The following is a 25,334-nucleotide window of genomic DNA, read 5'->3' on the forward strand; positions in this document are numbered from 1 at the left end:
GAACTTTTCTCTATCCACTTTCTCAATGCCATGCATAATTTTATACACTTCTATCATGTCTCCTCTGACCCGCCTTTTCTCTAAAGTAAAAAGCCCCAAATGCTGCAACCTTTCCTCGTAAGGGAGTCGCTCCATCCCCTTGATCATTCTGGTTGCCCTCTTCTGAACCTTTTCCAACTCTATAATATCCTTTTTGAGATGAGGCGACCAGAACTGTACACAGTATTCCAAATGCGGCCGCACCATAGATTTATACAACGGCATTATGATATCGGCTGTTTTCTTTTCAATACCTTTCCTAATTATTGCTAGCATGGAATTTGCCTCTTTCACAGCTGCCGCACACTGGGTCGACATTTTCATCGTGCTGTCCACTACAACCCCGAGGTCTCTCTCCTGGTCGGTCACCGCCAGTTCAGACCCCATGAGCGTATATGTGAAATTCAGATTTTTTGCTCCAATATGCATAATTTTACACTTGTTTATATTGAATTGCATTTGCCATTTTCCCGCCCATTCACTCAGTTTGGAGAGGTCTTTTTGGAGCTCTTCGCAATCCCTTTTTGTTTTAACAACCCTGAACAATTTAGTGTCGTCAGCAAACTTGGCCACTTCACTGCTCACTCCTAATTCTAGGTCATTAATGAACAAGTTGAAAAGTACAGGTCCCAATACCGATCCTTGAGGGACTCCACTTTCTACAGCCCTCCATTGGGAGAACTGTCCGTTTATTCCTACTCTCTGCTTTCTGCTTCTTAACCAATTCCTTATCCACCAGAGGACCTCTCCTCTTATTCCATGACTGCTAAGCTTCCTCAGAAGCCTTTGGTGAGGTACCTTGTCAAACGCTTTTTGAAAGTCTAAGTACACTATGTCCACTGGATCACCTCTATCTATATGCTTGTTGACACTCTCAAAGAATTCTAATAGGTTACTGAGACAGGACTTTCCCTTGCAGAAGCCATGCTGGCTCTGCTTCAGCAAGGCTTGTTCTTCTATGTGCTTAGTTAATCTAGCTTTAATAATACTTTCTACCAGTTTTCCAGGGACAGAAGTTAAGCTAACTGGCCTGTAATTTCCGGGATCCCCTCTGGATCCCTTTTTGAAGATTGGCGTTACATTTGCCACTTTCCAGTCCTCAGGCACGGAGGAGGACCCGAGGGACAAGTTACATATTTTAGTTAGCAGATCAGCAATTTCACCTTTGAGTTCTTTGAGAACTCTTGGGTGGATGCCATCCGGGCCCGGTGATTTGTCAGTTTTTATATTGTCCATTAAGCTTAGAACTTCCTCTCTCGTTACCACTATTTGTCTTAGTTCCTCAGAATCCCTTCCTGCAAATGTTAGTTCAGGTTCAGGGATCTGCCCTATGTCTTCCACTGTGAAGACAGATGCAAAGAATTCATTTAGCTTCACTGCAATCTCCTTATCGTTCTTTAGTACACCTTTGACTCCCTTATCATCCAAGGGTCCAATTGTCTCCCTAGATGGTCTCCTGCTTTGAATGTATTTATAGAATTTTTTGTTGTTGGTTTTTATGTTCTTAGCAATGTGCTCCTCAAATTCTTTTTTAGCATCGCTTATTGTCTTCTTGCATTTCTTTTGCCAGAGTTTGTGTTCTTTTTTATTTTCTTCATTCGGACAAGACTTCCATTTTCTGAAGGAAGACTTTTTGCCTCTAAGAGCTTCCTTGACTTTGCTCGTTAACCATGCTGGCATCTTCTTGGCCCTGGCGGTACCTTTTCTGATCTGTGGTATGCACTCCAGTTGAGCTTCTAATATAGTGTTTTTAAACAACTTCCAAGCCTTTTCGAGTGATGTGACCCTCTGGACTTTGTTTTTCAGCTTTCTTTTTACCAATCCCCTCATTTTTGTGAAGTTTCCTCTTTTGAAGTCAAATGTGACCGTGTTGGATTTTCTTGGCAATTGGCCAGTTACATGTATGTTTAATTTAATAGCACTGTGGTCACTGCTCCCAATCGGTTCAACAACACTTACATCTCGCACCAGGTCCCGGTCCCCACTGAGGATTAAGTCCAGGGTTGCCGTCCCTCTGGTCGGTTCCATGACCAACTGATGTAGGGAATAGTCATTTAGAATATCTAGAAACTTTGCTTCTTTGTCATGACTGGAACACATATGCAGCCAGTCTATGTCCGGGTAGTTGAAGTCACCCATTACTACCACATTTTCTAGTTTGGATGCTTCCTCAATTTCATATCTCATCTCCAGGTCTCCCTGAGCATTTTGATCAGGGGGACGATAGATCGTTCCCAGTATTAAGTCCCTCCTGGGGCACGGTATCACCACCCACAACGATTCTGTGGAGGAGTCTGCCTCTTTCGGGGTTTCGAGCTTGCTGGATTCAATGCCTTCTTTCACGTATAGAGCGACTCCGCCACCAATACGTCCTTCCCTGTCCTTCCGATATAGTTTATATCCAGGGATAACCGTATCCCACTGGTTTTCTCCATTCCACCAGGTCTCGGTTATGCTCACTATATCAATGCTCTTCTCTAAGACCAAGCACTCCAGTTCTCCCATCTTGGTTCGGAGGCTCCTAGCATTAGCGTACAGGCACTTGTAAGCAGTGTCTCTCTTCAAGTGTCTTTGGCACTTGTGGTTAGGCCTGTGGTAATTTTGCTCTTCTGAATTTATATCCTGTGCCCCTGCTCTCACAATGCCTACTTCTAGGCCTACCCCTTTTAAAATTTCATCATTTCTTTGGTTTTTATCCCAGGGGGGAGGTTTATTCCGAACCGGACCTTTCTCAGATCCTGTCGGGTTTCCCCCCTCAGTCAGTTTAAAAGCTGCTCTGCTACCTTTTTAATTTTAATTTTAATGATCTCTTCCTGGGCCAGCTCAAAGATGTGGATCGAAGCCACTGTTTTACAGTAGTTCCTTTCCTATCTCCAGGGTCAGTTCCATTAAATAGAATTGGATGAGTGCTCTTCAGCCTTTTGGTAGCTAGGATATGGGGTTTTGCAGGGCACAATTTTATCCCCAGTTCTATTTAACATCTATATGTAGCTGTTAAGAGTGGTCACTGGGGGATTTGGAGCACAGTGTCATCAGTAGGCTGATAACACCCAACTCTGTTTCTCAATAACATCTGAAATGGATGTGGCCATGACCTGTGCCTGGGTGCAGTGTTGGGCTTGATGAGGGCCAATAAACTGACCTTGAATCCTGGTAAGATGAGGCTCTTCTGACAAGCAGATCTGGGACATAGGTCAGTTGCCTGTTCTGGACAGGGTTGTACTCCCTCTGAAGGAGCTCTTACATAGCTTGTGGATGCTGCTAAATGCAGGAGTGGCTTCATTGACTCGGAGCACCTTCTGCCACTTTAGCTGGTGTGACAGCTATACCCATTCCTTGATCAGGATAGCTTAGTCCAGGCTTTAGTAACCTCTAGATTGGATTACTGCAATGCATATATAGGACTTCCCTTAAGACTGGTTCAGAACCTACAGCTAGCACAGAAAGTGGTGCCCTATCAAAAGCGCATAACACCTGTGCTGGGAGAGTTACACTGCTGCCAATTTGCCACCAGGCTAAACTTAAGGTCTTGCCATCGGCATATAAAGCCCTGAATAACTTTGGACCAAGTTTCTTTCCGGAACGCTTTACCTTATTAAACCCTTGCCTGGGCACTTCAGTCCTTGAAATAGGAACTCCTAGTTGTGCTGTGCGCTCCCAGGGTTGTTCTTATAGCCACCATGACCAGAGCTTTTAATGTGGCCTGTTGGAGTATGTTTCCAGTGAACATCAGGCAAGCACCTACAGCGCTGGCATTTCAGCAGCTAATTAAACACACCTGTTCTTCCAGGTCTTCTCTGAGGGATGATGCAGCTATGTTGATGTATTAATTTGATCGGTTGATTTGTGATGCATTTGGTATTTGTTTTATGGATGTCATTTTGTTGTTCATTTTATGCTGTTGCACATGATATTTTTCTTAATGTTGGCAGTACAGAATTTTTAAAACCTGGACAAACTGGTTAATCTTAACTATGGTTAGTTAAAACAAGCCAGCTTCAGAGCATCGTTTATGGTGGCTTCTTTCAACTAACCATAGTAAAGGATAACTACTGTTTAGAGTATGAACGACATGCAAAATTGTGGTAAACAAAAGCTTCCAAACTCCTTCTCATAGCGTGGACTTCCCGGAAGTGAGTGCTCAGCTGGTGACTGTCTCTGAGAGATCTCTGCCTCAGAGGAAGCTTTTTTCAGGTTAAAAGCCAGTTAAAAGGAAACTTTGACTGGCTTAAATGTTCTCCAAGGTATAGGAGAACCGATCAGATTTTCCACAAGACTTCGTTGAGCTGTCGGCGGCTGGAATTGATCAGGAAATCCCTGAGATAAGAAGGCATGCCGATCGGCTGAAGACGGAGTCAGGATTTCCATGCAAGCTGTACTGGGATAAAGCGAAGCGTTTTTTTTCCTTCTAAAAAAAACGTCCTTAACCAGCGAGCCTACTTCTGTCTAAATCTTATCATTTGGCTTAAATTACTACAATAAAAGGGATTTGTTTACGAATCAGCAACTGAGAAACCTGGGTGAGTCATACTTTTTCTCTTTTAAATATAATTAAGGAAGAAAGAAAATGTAAACAACTTATATATTTTTTTTACGACAAAAAGCTGGCCTGAATTTGGAGCTTTAAAGTTTAAAAACGGATGAGAGGTAATTATTATTTGATGGAAATATATTTTGGACTATTTTTCTCCTTGGACTATTTTTTTTTGGACGAATCTGCTGTTCGTATATGTTACTAATCGCTTGGTGTTGGCTGTACTGGGAACCAGGATTGTTTTGCATTCTTGGACGTAGATAAGAACTGTGTTGTGCTGGCTGGACTATAATAACAGGCCTGGAATATTAACTCTTTTGTTGGTGGAGGAAAAAAAAAAAAGAAATAGACTGCCTCTAGGTTTTGGAACAGTGGTTAATATCAGAAATTAAAAGCTTGTTTTGAAAATGACAACTAAAAAAGCAACTAGGGCCCAGGAGCGAAGAGGTTCTATTGACCCACAGGAAGGGGCTATACCCCCAGATATGTTTCAAAAAATAATGGAAGGGATTAATGATATAAAACAGGAAATGAAAACTGAATTGATAGATATAAAAGACTATATTAAAACACAAGTGGATGAGATTAAAGGGACAATTGGGCAAATAAAGGAGGATGCAAAAAATACTAAAGAAAAGGTACAAATCTTGGAGAATAGAACAGATATATTAAATCTGGAATTAGAAAAAAACTTGGACTATTTGGCTGTGACTGAAATGAGAAATAAAGAGCATTGTTTGAGATTCCGTGCAATCCCTGAGGAAACAGGTGAAGACATCAGAGATAAAATTGTTAATGCTTTAGTAAAATTTCTGGATTTGAATGAAGATCGGATGGAATTTGAAATAGACAAAGTTTATAGAATTAATTCCAGATATGCAACAATGAAAAAAATTCCAAGAGATGTGCTTGTTCATTTTATAAAGATGACGACCAGAGATATGGTATTACAGCAACACTTTAAAAATACCTTTAAAATTGATGGTAAGGAAATATTGGTGATGAAAGAAATTCCTATTAGACTTCTACGTAAGAGAAAAGAATATGCTTTCCTTACAGAAAAACTTAAGCAATGCAAAATTCAATTTAGATGGGATGTTCCAGAAGGAGTGATCTTTACATTCAGACAACAGAAATATAGATTGAATACTGTTCAAAAAGCAAGGGACTTCTTGAGAAAAGCTTCAAAAGATATGGAAGAAGATAAACTCAAAGATATGGATATAATTCCTGGGAAACAAAGTCAGCAAGGATATGCAGAGGAGGGGAAGGAAGATGATGGATTAAAAGGAGCATCAGGCACATTTTAAAATACACGCTTAAAGATGGATTACAAATATCTAACTTGGAATATAAATGGAGCCAACACGGCGCAGAAGAGAAAGAAAGTGTTTCATTATTTGAAAAAATTAAAATTGGATATAATTTGTTTACAAGAAACTCATATTAAGAAGAAAGATTCCAAATATTTGATTTGTAAAAATTTGGGTGAAGAATTTATTTCAGCTGGACCAAAAAAAAAAAATGGAGTTGTTCTTTACATTAACCCACAATTGCTTCCTAAATTGGTATTACTGGATGATAGTGGTAGATTTGTGGGGGTTGAAATTACTTTACAGGTTACAAACATTTTGATAGTGGGTATTTATGCTCCCAATGAAGATAAAACAAGGTTTTACACAGGACTTATGGAAAAATTGTCAGAGTTTTCATATGATCATTGGTGCGTCATGGGTGATTGGAATGGGGTAATCTCACCAAAAATTGATAGGCTTTCTGAAAAAAATATCAAAGAGACACAGGGTAAATTACCGAAGATTTGCTTTGAACTGATGGAACATTTAGAATTGGTGGATACCTGGAGATATATAAATGATAACGCAAAGGAATTTACTTATTTTTCAGAAAGACACAAAACATTCTCGAGGATTGATATGATTTGGATGTCTAAAATTCTAGCGAAGGATATTTTTAAAATGGATATATTACCAAAAACTTTTTCGGACCACAATCCTGTGATATTAACTTTAAAAAAAAAAATCTTGGATTTAGATGGAGACTAAATGAATCTTTACTACAGAATGACAAAGTAGTACAAGAATGTAAGAAGAAATTAAAAGAGTTTTTTGAACATAATTTACATAAAGGAACAAGTGAAAATATCGTTTGGGATACAAGTAAGGCATTTATGAGGGGATATTTTATTAAATGTAACTCTGAATTAAAAAAAAAGAAACAACAGAAAATGCAATTAATTTTGGAAGAAATAAAACAAAAAGAGGAAGAATTGAAAAAGAATCCAACTAAAGTTTCTATTGTAAATCAAATTAAAATGTTACAGAAACAAGTGTCAATGTTGACAGTTAGAGAAATGGAAAGGAAACTAAATTTTGCTAAACAAAGGACTTTTGAATTTGCAAATAAACCTGGGAAATGGTTAGCATATAAATTAAGAAAAGAACGTCAAAAAATATTATTTTAAAGATACAAGAAGGAGATGAGACGCTGACAGATAATGTAAAAATCAAAAAGATTTTTCATCAATATTATTCAACATTGTACAAGTGTCAGGAAATTCCATCTGAAAAAATAGAAGAGTATATATCTAAACAGAATTTGCCTAAAATTACAGATTTTCAGAGACAAGCTATTAATGGCCCTATTACGTCAAGAGAGATATCTGAAGCTATAAACAAAATTAAATTAGGAAAGGCGCCAGGACCAGATGGGTTATCTGCAATGTATTATAAATGTTTGGAGGAAGAACTCTTGCTACCTTTACAGTCTACAATGAATTTTATTCTGCAAGAGGGAAAGATACCGGATAGTTGGAAAAATGCTAATATAACATTAATACCTAAAGAGGAGCAAGATTTAACTAAAACAAAAAATTATCGGCCAATATCTCTATTGAATAATGACTATAAAATTTTTACAATGATCTTGGCAGAAAGATTGAAAATAATATTGCAACAATTTATTCAGGAAGATCAATCAGGGTTTTTACCTAAAAGACAATTACGTGACAACGTCAGGAATGTCTTGAATGTGTTGGAATATTTAGAACAACGAAATGATAAACAAGCAGCTTTGATTTTTTTAGATGCTGAAAAAGCATTTGATAATTTGAATTGGAAATTTATGTTTCAGGTTTTGGAGCAAATGGATTTTGGAGACAATTTTATAAAATGGATTAGATCGATTTATACATCTCAGAAGGCCCAGATAATTGTTAACGGAGATTTAACGGATTCATGTGAAATACAAAAGGGTACAAGACAGGGATGTCCATTATCTCCCCTTTTATTTATTCTGGTCTTAGAAGTGCTGCTTAGAGATATAAGGCAAGATAAAAGGATTTCGGGATTAAAGATAAAACAAGAAGAATATAAATTGAGAGCCTTTGCTGATGATTTGATAATTGTACTAGAAAACCCTTTGGAAGGAATTCATATATTGATGGACAAATTAAAAGAATTTGGACCGTTAGCAGGATTTAAGATCAACAATCAAAAAACAAAGATGTTGGTGAAAAATTTAACTTTAAGGGAACAGAAAGAGCTAATGGACAAGACAGATTTTACAATAGAAAAAAAGTTGAAATATTTAGGTATCATTATGACAAATAAAAACTCAAAGTTGTTTCATAATAATTATGAAAAATTATGGACAGAGATTAAGAAAGACTTGCTAAGATGGGATAAACTACAACTGTCATTAATGGGTAGAATATCTGTGATAAAAATGAATGTATTACCGAGAATGATGTTTTTGTTTCAAACAATACCTGTAATATCCTCTGATTTACCTTTTAAACAATGGCAAAAAGATATCTCTAAATTTGTATGGCAAGGAAAAAAACCAAGAGTTAAATTTAAACTACTACAAGATGCCAAAGAAAGAGGAGGACTGGGATTACCAAATCTGAGACTTTATTTTGCTGCCTGCTGTTTAGTCTGGATAAAGGAATGGATTTTATTGAGGAATAAAAGACTATTGGATTTGGAGGGCCATAATTTGAAGTGGGGATGGCATGGATATCTATGGTATGACAAAGTAAAAGTAAATGTAGACTTTAACAATCATTTTATAAGACGTCCTCTGTTGAAAATATGGAATAGATACAAACCAAGGTTTTATTCGAAAATACCATTATGTGTCTCAAGTCAAGAAGCGTTTTATAGAAGAGAAATGACTGGAAAAGAGAAATGGTTAACTTATCAAGAACTATTAGAAAATGTACATGGAGAATATACAATGAAAGAGAGAGAACTGACAAAGGAAGGATATAGTTTTCAATGGTTTGCCTATTTACAATTGTTAGAAAGATATAAAATGGACAAGAAAATGTATGGGTTTGAAATAAGTAAATCTGATTTTGAAATAGGATTGTGTACAAATGATGAAAATATAATTGCGAAAATGTATAAACTCTTATTGAAAATGGATATGGAGGAAGAACAAGTAAAAGAGTGTATGGTAAAGTGGGCAAAAAAATTTGGTCATAACATACAAATGGATCAATGGGAAAATATGTGGAAAAAAGGTTTGAAATTTACACTATGCTATAATCTTAAAGAAAATTTTTATAAAATGATGTACCGTTGGTACATGACTCCAGAAAAGTTGTCAAAAATGTATAGTAATGTTTCTAATGTTTGTTGGAAATGTAAACAACAAGAAGGATCATTTTATCATATGTGGTGGTTATGTAAAAAGGCAAAATCATTTTGGGCACAGATAGGTAGGAAGATGCAAAAAATTCTAAAGATAAATATTCAGTCAAAGCCAGAATTTTTTTTATTGGGTTTTATGGATAAACAAATAGAAAAGAAATATGGAAGAATAATATTATATATGATTACGGCAGCAAGATTATTATATGCACAAAAGTGGAAAACGGAATCAATACCAACAATGGAAGAATGGCTATTGAAATTAATGGATTTAGTAGAAATGGACAAATTGACATGTTTACTTAGAGAAAAATCGACAGATACATTTCTTAAGGAATGGAAGCCTCTCTTAGACTTTTTGTTGAAAGATCAAAATAAAATGATGATACTGGGATTTGACGATTAATTAAGACAGCCTACGGAGAAAAGGGACTCTGTATGTATACATTAAGGGACAGGTTTGATGTATATTATATACTTATAGCTGATCTGCGACAAATCGGAAGTCAACTATTTTATTTTCATTTTTTGTTGATGTATTGTTATGTTTTTTTGACTTTTTTTGTTTGTCTTTTGAAAAATTTGAATAAAAATTATTAAAAAAAAAAAAAAAACTCCTTCTCATAGCGTAAGAGGGAGTGTGCAAGCCCAAAGGTCTCTGAGGTTCATTACCGTAACACTAAATGATGGTTAGTATTACAGCTGAGCTGTAACTCTTATGTTGTTTCACCTTAGTCATAATTGGAAAAATTCAAACATATCATAGTAGGGATTTGTTTTGTACTTGGCAAAGCTAACTGTGACAAAATCTATAGATTTATGCCCTAAATATTGCCACAAAGGGATGTGCAAATTGCGGGGATGCTTTGCAAGATATGGTTACAGCACAACATTTTAAATATACAGTAGGGCCCCGCTTCTCGGCATTCTGCTAATATGGCGCCAGCGGGGGCGATCAGCTAGAGGGGGGGCTGGAGCTCCCCACACTCCAGCTGACCACGCCGGAGGAGGGGAAGATCAGCTGTAGCACTTCTCTTCCTCAGGGGCAATTAGACTCCCGCACTCCAGCTGACCACGCCGGAGGAGGGGAAGATCAGCTGTAGCACTTCTCTTCCTCAGGGGCAATTAGACTCCCGCACTCCAGCTGACCACGCCGGAGGAGGGGAAGATCAGCTGTAGCACTTCTCTTCCTCAGGGGCAATTAGACTCCCGCACTCCAGCTGACCACGCCGGAGGAGGGGAAGATCAGCTGTAGCACTTCTCTTCCTCAGGGGCAATTAGACTCCCGCACTCCAGCTGACCACGCCGGAGGAGGGGAAGTACAGCTGATCTTCTCCTCGGGGGTGGTCAGACTCCCTCACTCCAGCTGATCGCGCCGGAGGAGAGGAAGATCTGATCTTCTCCTCCTCTGCTGCGATGAGCTGGTTAGGTTCCAGACCCCCGCGCTAGAGCTGATCTGCTTTTCAGCGGTTTTCGCTTTCCAGCAGGGGTCTGGAACCTAACCTGCTGTATGAGTGGGGCCCTACTATATACCTTCAGTTCAGTTCAGCTTATGCATCTTACTGTCCACTAGGTGGGGCACTGTGATAAGTCAATTGTTCTTGTACTGCACAAGTTGCATTTTTTAGTATTGTTTAAGAAGTATGGAGAAACGTTTCTTTACATTTTCCAAGCGTTTTTATGTGGCTATGCTGCCATGATTCCCAACTGTGTGCCTTCTGGAGTCAGATGAATTATCAAACCCCATTTTATATTTGTCATGGGATTTAAAAGCAGGTTGGAGCTGGATGCTGCTTGTGGGGTGGGTGGGGCAGGAATCCTGTGCAAGCAAGCTCAGAGTGTCTGCTATCTTTTGCATATGGAGAACTGTGGAACATGGAAACAGGTTGCAATCTGGAGCCCATAGCAATGAACCCAACCCAACAGGAACATCTTCTACATCTGTTTCTTTTTGGGCATGGAACTGAAACAGCCTTGGTCGCCCTGGTGGATGATATGAGGAGGGCATTGGATAGGGGAGAATATACCTTCCTCGTCCTCCTGGATCTCTCAGCGGCTTTCGATACCGTCTACCACAGTATCCTTTTAAATCGCCTAGAAGGATTAGGAATAGGGGGCACTGTTTTACAGTGGTTCCGTTCCTATCTCTCAGATAGGCACCAACGGGTGGCGTTGGAGGATGAGGTCTCAGACCCTTGGCCTCTTAATTGTGGAGTACCACAGGGTTCTATCCTCTCCCCCATGCTGTTCAACATCTATGTGAAACCGCTGGGGGCCATCATCAGGAGTTTTGGGCTGCAGTGTCACCAATATGCGGATGACACTCAGCTCTATCTCTCATTTAAATCCTCACCAGAGTTGGCTGTGGATACCATGTCCAAGTGCCTGGAATCCGTAAGTGGATGGATGGGAGAGAATAGGCTGAAGCTAAACCCCGATAAGACCGAGGTGTTGCTCGTGGGAGACAAAAAGAGGTTGGGAATTACAGACCGGGTGCTTAATGGGGTGAGTTTACCCCTGAAGGACCAGGTCTGCAGCCTCGGGGTCATTCTTGACTCCCAGCTGTCTATGGAGGCTCAGATTTCAGCAGTGAGCCGGGCAGCTTGGTATCAATTGCATCTGATACAGAGACTGTGACCCTACCTTCCTGTTCATCTGCTCCCACAGGTAATACATGCCCTAGTCTCCTCTCGCTTAGACTACTGTAATGCGCTCTACGTGGGGTTACCCTTGAAGACAGTCCGGAAATTACAGCTGGTACAAAATGCGGCGGCACGCTTGATTAAGCATAGCCGTCGCTGTGATCATATCACCCCAGTGTTAATAGATCTCCACTGGTTACCAGTTGTCTACCGGGCTCAATTCAAGGTGTTGGTGCTGACCTTTAAAACCCTCTACGGTTTCGGTCCAGTTTATCTGAAGGAACGCCTCCAGAATCACCAACTATGCCGCCTGACAAGATCAGCCTCACAGGACCTTCTCTCGGTCCCACCGGTCAAAACAGCTAGGCTGGTGCGGACCAGAGAGAGGGCTTTCTCGGTTGTGGCCCCCACCCTCTGGAACTCTCTTCCCCTTGATCTTCGACATGCTCCCTCCTTGATAGGCTTTCGCCAAGCCTTAAAGACCCGGCTTTTCAGGCAGGCCTATAAGATTGAGGTGGATTAGTTTCTCTGTTGTATTAACTGAAGTTGATTTTAAATTAATTGTGACTGTTGTTGATGTATATTGTGTTTTATGATATTGTAAGTCGCCTAGAGTGTCCGCTAACCCGGACAGATAGGCGACTCAAAAATAAAATTTATTATTTATTATTATTATTGTGTGGATGGGAGTTGTGTTGAACTACAGCAGCAAGCCAAAGAGAGGACCCTTATGGAAACCATGTACTGTAAGGATTCATCTGTGTAAATCTGTCACTTTCTTCCCTTATTTTCCAAGTTCACCCTCCATCGCATTCCCAGAAGTCGGGAGGTCCGTCAGTTGTGGAGCTCCTCCGTGCTGACAACTGTGCGTTCCATGTTTTACTCTCTCCCTTTGACCTTCAGACTCAAGCCAGATTTGGTATGTAAAACAACTGCTGTAGAGAACTAATGAAGAAATGCTTGTCTGTTCCAAAAGGAAATAATTATTTGGAGATAACAAGCCTTTGGAATGTATACATATACATTTAGAACTGATTTGGGCAGAGTTCATTTGCCTTGACTGAGTTCTCCAACCTTTAAGCAGCTCTCTTGTGAAAGGCAGCATTTCAGGCCTGGCTTCAATCTGGCAGTGGGTACCCATAAAAAGCTTGCCCTTGCTAGGTATCAGCTTGAACAGCTTATTTATAAAGGGGAGGGCAGAAGTTAGGATCAGGATCTGCTAGCAGAGATCTCAACGATTTGCAGCAGATTAGAAAGGGTTTCCGACTCCAAATTGTTTAACAATAACAACAACAAAATGACTTTTTATCAGGATATTGAAATCAAGGCTAACCAGGAATGAACTTTTCTGTGAAAGGGCTGTGAGCTCAGTTCAGTTCTGGTATTGAAAACAAACTCTTAGACTCAGAATGTGCTCATAGGCACCCTGTCCTTTCATTCTAACTGTGTGCCCTTTGCACCTGGCTCTGGTTGGTAGGATCATAGGATTTTAGTAAATAGCAAAGCCAATTCAACCAACCTGACGTTTGCCCACTGCTGCTTATATAACATGAACATTGTGTTTGTCTTCTAGTTATCTATAATAAAGAGAAAGAAATGTGACTAATAGTACTTTGAGACTAAGAGTGAGATCCAACAATGTACAACAGCCAGCAGAGTGGGCACCCTTGTCAGAATGGATTCCCCCTGCAGCCTGCCTTCAAATACCCCCAAAATCTGCTCTGGGTGGCTGGGGGACCCTCCAGAGCCGATTTAGGGGGACATGGAGACTTCAGGGGAAAGGAGAGGAAGGGGAACTCCTATCACATGAGCAGAAGCCAGCTTCCATGATGTTGGATATTGTCCTAAGTCCTTAGAAGCTTTTTATTATGAATGGCACAAGCCTTCTTAGGCAACAGTCTACTTCATCAGATGCTACATTGGAACTCTTATAAGGCAGATTGTCACTTAGGAAAAACTTTTGCCATTTTATAACAACAATTGTCTAAAAAGTTAGAAGAAATGCTACCTTGAGACTATCTGGTTAGTATTGCACTAAATTAATATTGGCAACCCACTTTAAACATACCACCTGTCATTTTTTTGTTTCCATGTCTTTCTGCTAGGAGCATCACCTATTAATTCTGTGTTTGGTTTGGTTTCTGGCAAGATGAATAATTAAAAGGCAATTATAAATAAAAGATGAACAGCAGCAAAATTCCAGAGCCCAGACCATTTTAGCAGTTATTTTAATTTCCAAAAGGTTTTACTGTCTTTATCTTGTCCTATCAGTTGCAACCTGCATTTAGGTGACCTGCTTTCTTTCCAAAGGGACATCTCTTAAGAGGCTCTGATTCAACTTCATAATTCCCTTATTAGGCAATCTAAGACCAAATACAGTATCTGGATATGGGGGAAAAGGTACCAAAGAGTTGAGTGTGAAGTGTATTTGATTCAGAAGAGGAAACAAAAGAAGGCTTTTTCACTTCCTCACCATTGGCTCCATGTGTTCAGCACTTTGCCCAATTGTCATGACCATAGGGGCAAGAACCACCTTGTGTCTTTCCTTTGCTGAGATGGGAGAGGCAAATGCCTTAGGCATTGTGACTGTGCTCTGCCTCTACTACTACCTTAGGGGTCCTCTGTCTGCTTTACACCTGCAAGCCAGTCATGGACTATACCAGTAATTGAGAGTCTGTGTCACAGATCTGTAACTAGCAGGATCACCTGAGGTAGCAAGGTCAAAAAGAGTGACCACTGCATAAAACCGTAGTTCTGCTCTGTAACTCTTTTCTTCAATATCTTCTCCTTCTGCCTCCTGCCAGCTTCCAGCTGAATTGTAAGGTGCTAAGCCAACTATGTCAGAAGCTGCCATATGAATGCACCTGTAGAACAGGGGTAGCCAACATAGTGCCCTCCAGATGTTGCTAAACTACAGCTCCCATCATCCCTGACCATTAACCATGCTGGTTGGGGCTGATGGGAGCTGTAGTCCAACAGTAGGTTCCCATGCCTGCCTTAGAAGTTGGTTTTAGTACTTTCACTTCTTGCATCTCTCTAAACTTGGGATCATCAGTTGGAGACCCCCCATGCCCAATATGGCTCCCTGAGGAACACCCACCCACTTCCGCCACAACCACCCAAGACAAAAGCAATGTGTGGACAGAGTTGGGGTTGCCAGCAGTCCCCTGGGATGGGGGATGGGGTGAAACACTCTCCATACGTCAGAGTGACTCTCCCATAAAGCTAGTTGCTGACGAAAGGGCTAAAGAAAACAAAGGAGCGATCTTTGTGATCCCATCTCTAGAATCACAGAATAGTAAAGTTGAAGGGGCCTATAAGGCCATTGAGTCCAACCCACTGCTCAGTGCATGAATCCAAACTGAAGCATAGTCTTCTCTACTCTCCCTCCCCTTTCTTTCCCCGTACATTGATTTTCACTTTTCATTAAAGAGAAAGTAAAATGCCTTCATTCAAATGAAACAGACAGTCTTTATGCGACGAGTATATTAGAACGTTGCCTTGTCACAGTGGTGGTTTCATTTAATTAGTATCAATTGTATTGAGTTTCCACCATAAGGGAAATTGTCTGGAAAATCAAACAATCCATTGCATTACTGAAGGAGATGATGTGGAAAAGTCAAAGGAGAAAGGGTAGTGCTGGGCAACTTAACTGTTGCATAAATCAACCAATCCTTTATTTACTGGAAAAAAAACCTATTATGGCACAAACTAGGAACAGCAGTGGCTAGGTTTACTCACCCAGGGATAGTTTAATTTCTGTTTTAGCTTTTTCACTTGAAATAGCAGTGCCAAAAAATACAGGTCTGATGCCAAAGTGCCTCATAGATTTTGTTCTGGAATCTCCTTTGTGATTTTTTTTTTAAGTGGCTCTGATCGCAGTGGAATGCAGTTTTGCCAGCGGACAGTGATACTGTGTACACTGTGTGCTTAGCAGAAGCAGGTGCTTTGCTTTACAGCGAGTTCTAACCTGGCTTATGAGCTGGTGTGCATGAGGGCAAAGGGTGTGAGCTGTCCCTGGTTCAAATCTCTCCTCAGCTGTGGATTTTCTAGAGCTGGCTGTAACCAATCAGCTCTTTCCTCCCACTTCTGTTGGCAAGACTGTTTTTCTAAGGACTGCTGAAAGAATTTGTATGATATGCTTTGGATATTCATAGGAACACATGAAGCTGCCTTCTCTAGAGTCAGATCATCTAGTTCTGGGGTGGGGAACCTTTGGCCCTCCAGGTGTTGCTGGACTGCAACCCCTTTCGCCCTTGACTATTGGCCATGCTGACTGATGGGAATTGGAGTTCAACAACACCTGGAGGGCCACAGGGCCTCAACCTCTGATGTGGTTCATCAGCTAAAGAGAGCACCACACACACAAACACAGAAAATATCATTCATGCATCAGCCACCCAAAACAAATAGGTCTTCAAAGACCTTCTAAACAACTGAAGTGTGGTAGCTCTGCACAAACCAGCTGGCAATGAATTTTAGAGTCATGGGGCTACCACAGAGGACCTCTCCCTCATGCCTAGCAATTTCACCAACTGTGGTGGTGGGCAAACTAAGAGGTCCTCCATTGTTGATCTTAATGTGAGGGCAGGTTGAATACAGGTGTAGGTAGTCTTTCAAATAACTCAGATCCAAAGCATCTAAATGTTAAAATCAGCTAATGCAAACATTTGTAAGAGAGGCTCCACTAACTGCTTTCTGTTGTAAAACTGAAGTAAGAGATGTTAACCTCCTCCTCTTATAAAGTTTCTCAGGAGAGGGGAATCTGATATCTGATAACAATTGAATGGGAGAGCTGGGTATCGTTTGATAAGATTTTCCCCCAAACGCTTGAGGTCTTAAATCTTTTTTTTTTTTTAACCACCCTGTTATCATTCAGCTTGACTAATATATTGCACGGACATTTATCAGGCTCGGAGTATCTACTTCTGAGCTTGAAAGCCACCTCAACAACAGCATATATTTAACTGCATTTGGGTGAGAGGGTGTTTACTGAAGCGTGGCGTGCCACATTCTTGGCAGGCTACCAGGTCCTGAAGGTTTAGAGGCCTTTGGAGGGGTGGAACAAAAAGTTGGTCCTGAGTTGACAGCATTTGTCAAAGGCGTCTGCCATGGAGCTCAACTTCAAAAGTGTTAAAAATAGGAAACACCAAGAAAAGCATCAAATGAAGCCAAAATGACATAGTTGCAGGGCTGGGATTCGTGGAGAACACTAGGCGTTAATCAGTGTAGGCAGGTTGCTGTTTAGTTCTTGTATTTCTACTGTCCTGTTAATGAGGAAGCAGTGGGATTCTGGAATGCTTTTAAAAAGTCAGTTGTGTTTAGCAAGACCTGATTGTGCAAATTCTTGTGCCCTCCCAAACTCCTCTTGACTACAAGAAATCTGAGGAGCTCATGGAATGCAAGATTAAGCAAATACAGTAAGCGCTGCCTCCATATCCCTTTGTGGAAATAAGTGGCCGTCAAGCAGCTTTGCCCACCAGTAGAGCTTTGCCGGTAAACAGCTAGAGCAGCTGGCAATTGCACACGCATATACACACTCTACACCAGGTGACTGATAGGTGGGCAGCCCCACCCACCTGCCAAATCTGGCCCACGAGGCTATGAGCAGCTAAGGATCTGGCCCAGGGAACCGACAAGGTTTCCCTGCCCCTGCCACAATCCGTAGTTCTAACCCAGGGGTGGGGAGCCTTTTTCAGCCAGAGGGGCTGCATTGCTTCACAGGCCACCTTCTGAGGGCCAGTTACCAGTGGAGGTAGGGGGAGAAGAAAGTGGGTGTGGCCAGAGAAAGAAACTGAACAGGACCAGAGGCCAAAGTAGGGGGAGCAGTAGATGTGATTTTTACACTTTGTCAAGTGGGCTACACTCCGGCCGTGCAAAAGTGAGAAGCGTTTCATGCATGCGTGCGCAACACACATCTGCCCATCCTCCATCCTGGCAAGCAAGAGGCACTCAGTTGGGCCCAGTTCAGGAACACACTCTGACTAGGCAAAAGCACTGAAGGAGGGTGTAGAGTAGGGCCAGGGGAGGGGTGTGTGGTCCAGACAGAATCCCAAAGGTCAACTAGAGAGGCCTGGAGGACCACATTGCCTTCCTGGACCTGAGCTTCTCCATCCCTGTTCTGAACGCATAGAAAGATTATGTGCTTAAAACCTGTAGCACCTCCTTGGTAGCTTCTCCTGCTTCTCATAAGCTTCGAAGCAAAGTCTCCCTCTCCCTTTCCTTCTCTCCAGTACTTCCCCACTCCATGCTGTGCATGAGCAGGAGGTGGACAGAGAGAAAGATAAAAAAACGTCCAGGAAGACTGGACAGCAGTCATGTGTATATCCAGCATTTAGCCCATTTAAAGCATTTCATATATATTGAATAATCCTAATAAGAGTCCCGAAAGGTAGCCCAGGAGTGTTGTCCCCAGTTGCAGTAGAGAGAGAGAATGCCTGAGGAAAAATACCTTGGGGAACATAGGAAGCTGCCTGATACTGAGTCAGACCATTGGCCCGTCTAGCTCGGTATTGTCTACACTGACTTGCAGAGGCTCCCTGGGATCTCAGGCATGAGTCTCCCCAGCCCTATCTGGAGATGCCGGAGATTGAACTTGGGACCTTCTGCATTCAAAGAAGATAGTCTGTCGCTGAGCTGCGGCCACTTTGCAAGTGCCTGGCTTGAGATCTGAACTGGGGAACTTACTGGCTTGCAGCCTTCATAAATGCTCATATGCTTAAACAAAACAAAACAGGCTATTTTTCTGTTATGCTTGGAGTGCTTTCTCCTCCGTGAGAGCATTCAAACGTGTGCATGCACAAACCCTGCACCCACAGCCTGTAGCCTAAGGTGATGGAGCCCAGAAAAAGCTTTGCCCCTTGATTCTACTGACTGACCTAAGACACTCCAATGTTTTCTTGCCTGCTCCATGTGAGAGAGAGAGGAGGCCAGGATTCCATCGGGCTTCCTTAACCTTCATGGATTCCATACTTGTTTACAGCTGGATAGGCTAAAGGCAGCCATTTCACTTAAGACTGAATGCAGTGCACTGTTCATGAATGCAGGCAGATACTCTATATCGTTTGGCTACCATATCTCCTAAAGGCGCCAGGTTAGGCACCCTAAAAAGGATTTGAAGTGGGAGGTACCCCCCATGTTTTCTTGTAGCATTGCAGAGATGACTAAGTACTGTAAGATGCTGGATTCATGAGCTTATTAAGTTCACCATAACAGATACAATTGTTATAGAAACACACAGTGGAACTATATGAAAGGCGATCTTTATTTCACTTAGCTAAGACTTTCCATTCTCTCTACAACTCTCAAAATGTCTTAAGTTCATAATGCTTCAGTAGCATGCTAAGATAATAAGGTATTTGTTCCTTTGTATCATGATTTCTATTAGGGCTTTTTTCTGCTTTTTATTACTGGGTTACTTTCCAGTATGTTCTTGGTTTCTTATGTCCAGATTGCTGGAGTTTTTCACTTACAGATCACACCAAAAAGCTCATCAACCATTTTTTTTAAAGGAGATTTTCTTATTAGAGGGAATTTAGGAAGTTATTTTGTGGGATATTTCCACCCATACATTGTCTGGCATAGTACTACTCTTTGTGTCTAGCTGGCTCCTAATGAGAGGAAGGCAGAATATAAATTTAATAAATAAATTTAAAAATTAAAAATAGAGAACAAACATTTGATGTGTACGGTTCATATACTGACCTATTGTGGGTAGGTCAATATTTCCCATACAGCTGGCCCCTGTGAGAACAGAGTGCTGGACTAGATCTCTTCTTATGTTCTTATCTTCTGCCCCTCCAAGGCCTGCCTGAAGTTAGGTGCAGCTGGATCTGGTGTCCTAGGCAGGCAAAAAGGCAGGACTGAAACACACTGCCAGAACTGTTTTCTGCTCTTTTTGGCACACAATAGTGCCGTCCCTCTTTGCTTCTCATTCTCTGGCTAAAGCAGTGCACTGAAAATGGAGAGTGCAGCTGATACCCATCCCAGAATCCTTAGCAACACTAGAAGGTTCTGTGTGAAATACCAGTTCCTGAGAGTTGCTGGTGACCAGGGCACCAAGTCAGAGGCTGCATTGCAAGTACAGTTCCTACCTCCAAGCCTGATAGTGGTGACCACGGGGATTACCGAATCCAAGACTGCTAGGCAAGAGCCTACTGAACCAGATCCCATAGCATCGGGGCCAATTGAATTTGAGCCAGGACCTTCATGGGTGCCTTCCCCTAGGTCTGAGTTTCTTACACATTACCTCGTCAGTCGGACAGCACAGGAATACACCAGGCAGGAGGCCATGGACACAGGAGAAGTGATTGTCTTCAGATCAGAGGGTTGGCCCTTTAAGAGGCTCTAGTTCTCCAAAGGGAGATGAAGCATGTAAGAGGTGAACTGGAGACAGAGGATCAAAAGGCCTCAGTTCATTTTCAACCCCTGTTGGAGCAAATTCCTCGCTATTACTTATTTCATTTATAAATAGCTTCCTGTGAGGCATCTTGAAGCAATTTCACTGTACAATAAAAACATATATGAGGCAACTGCATATATAAGAGCAGTTAAAACAATTGCATATACTGTATAAAAACAATTTCAACTGCGATACAGATATGGATTGGGATAAAAACCTGGTTTCTTCACTTAGAAGGCTTGTTGAAAGAGGAAAGTACTCAACAGATGCCATAAAGAAGGTGCCTGTTTGATATATAATGGAAGGGAGTTCCAAAGGGTAGGTGTCGTTATATTAAAGGCCCAATTCCAACATTATGTTCAATGGACCTTCTAGTAAGATGGTATTTTCAGGATGCTCACCTCCTGCAGAGCGTAGTGATCAGCTGAGGGATGAGACCATCTTTTAGGTACTTTCGTCCCAAGCTGTATAGGGGTTTGCACAGCAGTACTAACACCTTGAACTTACCCCAGAAGGTAATTGGCAGTCAGTGCAATTCTTTCATTGGCAGCATAACATGATGGCAATATTCTGCCCCAGTAAGCAACTGAACCACCACATTTTGCACTAGCTGCAGCTTCTGGGACAACCTCAAAGGCAGCCCTACATAGAGCACATTGCAGTAGTCTGATTTGGAGGTTACCAGCACATGGACAACAATGATCAGCTTCTTGTTGTTATGTGCCTTCAAGTCCATTGCGGCGACCCTAGGAATCAGCGACCTCCAATAGCATCTGTTATAAACCACCCTGTTCGAATCTTGTAAGTTCAGGTCTGTGGCTGCCTTTATGGAATCAATCCATCTCTTGTTTGGCCTTCCTCTTTTTCTACTCCCTTCTGTTTTTCCCAGCATTCTTGTCTTTTCTAGTGAATCAGGTCTTCTCATGATGTGTCCAAAGTATGATAACCTTAGTTTCATCATTTTAGCTTCTAATGACAGGTCTGGTTTAATTTGCTCTAACACCCAATTATTTGTCTTTTTTGTGGTCCATGGTATCTGCAAAGCTCTCCAACACCACATTTCAAATGAGTAGATTTTTCTCTTATCCACTTTTTTCACTGTCCAACTTTCACATCCATACACAGAGTTCAGGAATCAGCTATCCCAGTCCAAAAACGGCCATAGCTGTCTTATCAGCCAAAGTTGGTTAATGGAATTCTTAGCCACTGAGATCACCTGGACCTCTAGTGACAGACATGGATCCAAGAGCACCCCCAGACTACGAAGCTCAGCAATTGAACCAAAGCAAGCAATTGAACAATTATCCAGATTCAAGAACCACTGACCCACAGTGCTTCCATTTTACCAGGATTCAGAGTCACTTTATTGGCCCTCATCTAGCTCACCATCTCCAGCCACTATTTTGGGGCTTGCACGACCCCTCATAATTTAAATGTTGCAGAAAAATAGAGCTGGGTATTGTCAGCATATTACACCTCATCCCAAATCTCCAAATTATTAGGAACTCTCCTTGGTCCTGCAGCAATTGATCTGCTCTTGCAACTTTGCCCCATGGGGTCTTTCACATGGCCAAAACAAGACACCCAGTGTGAAAAGCTTGACCTCTTGGCCTTCACATCTAATTTCAAGAAAAATGTCCTTAAATAGATTAGAAATATATTTGTGCCAATAATAAGAACTGCAAATTGCTAATATGAGACTTTCATATAAGCTATAGTGAATGCATCTGTGCAATGTTCATTTTGTTAATATTAGGCATGGCACAGCCTAAGCCAAGCACACTTTTAATTCTATCCCAAGTACTTCGGGAGGGCACTGTATAAAACCAGTTGAAACTGCATGGCGCTTTTCAAAGGTAATGATCTGATACTATACACAGAACTGCAGTATGCCAAATTTAGTATGAGAGATTTCAGTATGAGAAAGTTAAGAACCTGCTTAATTTTCCCAATCTATTAAACTTAAACATGCTTAGTTTTGGCTGAATCATGCCAATTGTTCTGAATAATTAAAAAACAACATCAGCTTGCTGTACTGTTCAATCACTTATACCACCCATATTAATTTAAGTCAAGAACAAGGCTGGCTATCCTGTAACCCTCCCAGATATTTGTGAGCTACAGTGTCATCACACCTTTGAAACAAATTCCTCAACTTCTGGAGGGCCACAGGTTAGCTTATCCCTGGTCTAGATACACAATCAAGTGTTGCACGACAGCCAAATCAAACACACAATTGGAAAATATAATGGCTGGTATAGGAAGATAGAAATACCAAGGCAAAACTCCTACATTAGATGCAGAAAAATAAAAACCCCACGATCATTCTTAAATCCCATTCATTTGAATGGAACCTAAAGTTCAGCACAACGTTTAGTTGTCCCCCTTATTGAAATGAGACTTGAACTAACTTGCTATGGATGGGACCATCATTCCCTATTGTTTTTTGTACAGTGTTAATAGTTCAGGAAGGAGGCTTGGGGCCAGCACTTCTTCTGTTGTTGTTAATGACGAACCTCTCCTGAAGCCCATTAACTCATCCCTACCGCCAATTACATCAGGAATACATTTGGTGTACTGCACTTCTGTGTACAGTTCCAGATCATCACCTTCTAACGGCGTTAGAACATGCAGTTTCAACTGGTTTTATGCAGTGCCCTCCCGAGGTACTGGGGGTGGGAGGAAGCAATGATATGATCTCCAGGATTTAGAAAGAACACAGTGTGGCTGATAATTACCTAAGCAATCATAGCTGATATTGTAAGAGAGGTCTGAGTGTTCTTTGTTTCATCAATAACAGAGTCTGCATTCTTTGCGATACTTGCTTTGGAAATATCCAGGCTGTCAGGTCTCTTTTTTGGCTAGAGATTGGGGGAGGGGGAAGCGTGGAGTTTAAGTTGCCTAAACATGACACTAGGTGCACACGTGCACACAGGAGTCACAGTTCTGCTATCCGTTGTATTATGGAGGGCAGGGGGCAGAGCAGCTCTACGTAATGGGTACCTTCTCGCTCCTCTGCTTGTCACCTCCGATCTGCTGTTCTGCCAAGTACCCTGCAGTGTGGTAAAACAGGTGCTTGAAGCCCAAGGCCTCCTTCAGTTCACCTTACAGTATACTACTCTGGCCTGGGCTCTGCATGAGGCTCCACTCCTGCTTCTGCTGAAAGTAGCCTGAGCAGTGGAGGCTGGTCTGTTAGGGGAAATGGGGCAGCGCCCCACCAGCCTTAGCCAGCCCCCACCTCTCTGCCTTCCTACTTGCATGCAGTCCAGGAAGTGGTCTGCTCCTCCCCCTTAGTGTGAGTGTTGCCTTTGTAGGCCTCAACAATGAGGGCGATGGGGGCAGAACTAGAATTAGTTGACTCTGCCTGTCATTGGCTCTGGCTCTGCCTGCTGTTGGCCTTTCTGCCTTCTACCCCATCAGTCCCAGTGGGCAAAGCATGCCAAAGTACGGGGACCTGAAGGTTGTGGGACACCGCAAGGTGATGTGCAGGGAGACCTTGGCTTCATGTAGCTGGTTGCCATGTTGCCACATGGTCACCACAGTAGCATGGATGCATGGCCTAAAAGGAAAGGTCTTTATTTTTTACTTACTTGCTTGCAGGCTCTCTAGGTGGTTTTGAAGGGGAAATAATCAAAGCCCTAAGATAAAAAAATCAAACATGAAATCTAAAACAGAACAAAACTAGCAACAGAGAATTACATCAGTTCAAAGGATTTTAAAAGCACTAAAAGATTTTATGATTGAAAGGTCTGGGGAAAAAATGTTTTGCACCTTCTACTGAAAAGACCACAACATATGAGCCAGGCAAGCCTCCCTATGGAAGTTACTTCTCAGCTGGCGTGTAACCACTGAGAAGGCCCTCTCTGTAGTAGCCACACTCCCGCACCTCATTTGGCAGGGGTGCTCAGAGACTGAACCTTTCTAAGGAGTCACTCTGGATCCTGTTTTCCATGTGTGCAAGGTGTGAATTTTGGCTTCTGTGATAAAGCTCCCCTCCCTTCATAATTGTCTGGGTTACAAGTGGGCATTGTGATCAGCAATTGCCCTTTTCAAGGCCTCCTCTGCACTATTCATTTAAAGCAGCATTATACTACTTTAAACAGTCATGTCTTCTTGCAAAGAATCTGGGAACTGTAGCTTGTTCAGGATGCTGAGAGTTGTTCGGAGACCACTATTCCCGTCACAGAGGTACAGTTCCCAGAGTCCCCTGATTTAAATGTATAGCACAGATGGAGCCTAAGTCTTTAAGTCCCAGGAATTCCTGTATACCTCTGATTTCTCTCTGCTATCCATGCCCTGTTTCTTGGTTCTAATGATGATGGTGTTGGTGACGACATAAATGGATAAACATAGTATTCTGAATGTACTCTGGCTGGTGCCAGAATAATATTCTTTGGCCTATATTCAGTATCTGTATTTATGTAATCTGGAATGCCTACTTAGTAGTTCACAACCTACTTCTGCTAAAAAGTTACAGTTTGATCATTAACACTCAGGATGAAAATTTAACATTGGTTGTCAGTAGCACTGCGTGTTGTAACTATAGCAATGCATATGTCCCCTTTTTATTTATGTAAGTTTTTGTGTATAATTCCCATTGGCACAGCTTTAGGGCATTTCATAAACAATAGTGAAAACCAGCACTACAACCCACTGTATTCCTTGCTCCTCTTGCTGCCTTTTAAAATGTTGTTCCAGAATTTTGGTAACTAGACAAGCCATCTAGGAGGAATGGAGGATTCCAGTTTGCAGTTTCAAATATGTCTTTGAGGAACCTGAAGACTGTTCCTGGGATGGAGTGTGTTTAACTGTGCTCCTTCAGTCTTTCCATCATACTGTCTTAATTTCTTGATCTGGCATGTCTCACATCTGTTGCACACCATCCTTTTTGTTGACTATGTTTCAGAGGGGCTATAACTCAGTGGTACAGCTAAGGTCCCAGGATCAGGCAGTCACCAGTCAGAAAACCCAGCGTCTGGCTTGATAGACCAGTGAACTTCCTCACAATAAAGCAGCTTCTTAGGTTCACATGGATGCTCATT

General features: G+C 41.6%; 1 protein-coding gene across 3 annotated transcripts in view; it reads left to right on the forward strand.

Annotated features, from left to right (window-relative positions):
- ALG14 (ALG14 UDP-N-acetylglucosaminyltransferase subunit) overlaps positions 1–25,334 on the forward strand; it is a 41,932-nt gene that overhangs the window by 7,409 nt on the left and 9,189 nt on the right. For 2 of the 3 annotated variants that reach the window (XM_061633735.1, XM_061633733.1), the window contains exon 3: positions 12,688–12,810. The exons of the other annotated variant lie outside the window; for it this stretch is intronic. In XM_061633735.1, the coding sequence (XP_061489719.1) occupies positions 12,688–12,810 (123 nt within the window). The remainder of the gene's footprint in view (positions 1–12,687; positions 12,811–25,334) is intronic. 3 annotated transcript variants of the gene reach the window in all.

Source organism: Rhineura floridana, chromosome 6 (genome assembly GCF_030035675.1).
Source record: "Rhineura floridana isolate rRhiFlo1 chromosome 6, rRhiFlo1.hap2, whole genome shotgun sequence".
Lineage (NCBI taxonomy): Eukaryota > Metazoa > Chordata > Lepidosauria > Squamata > Rhineuridae > Rhineura > Rhineura floridana.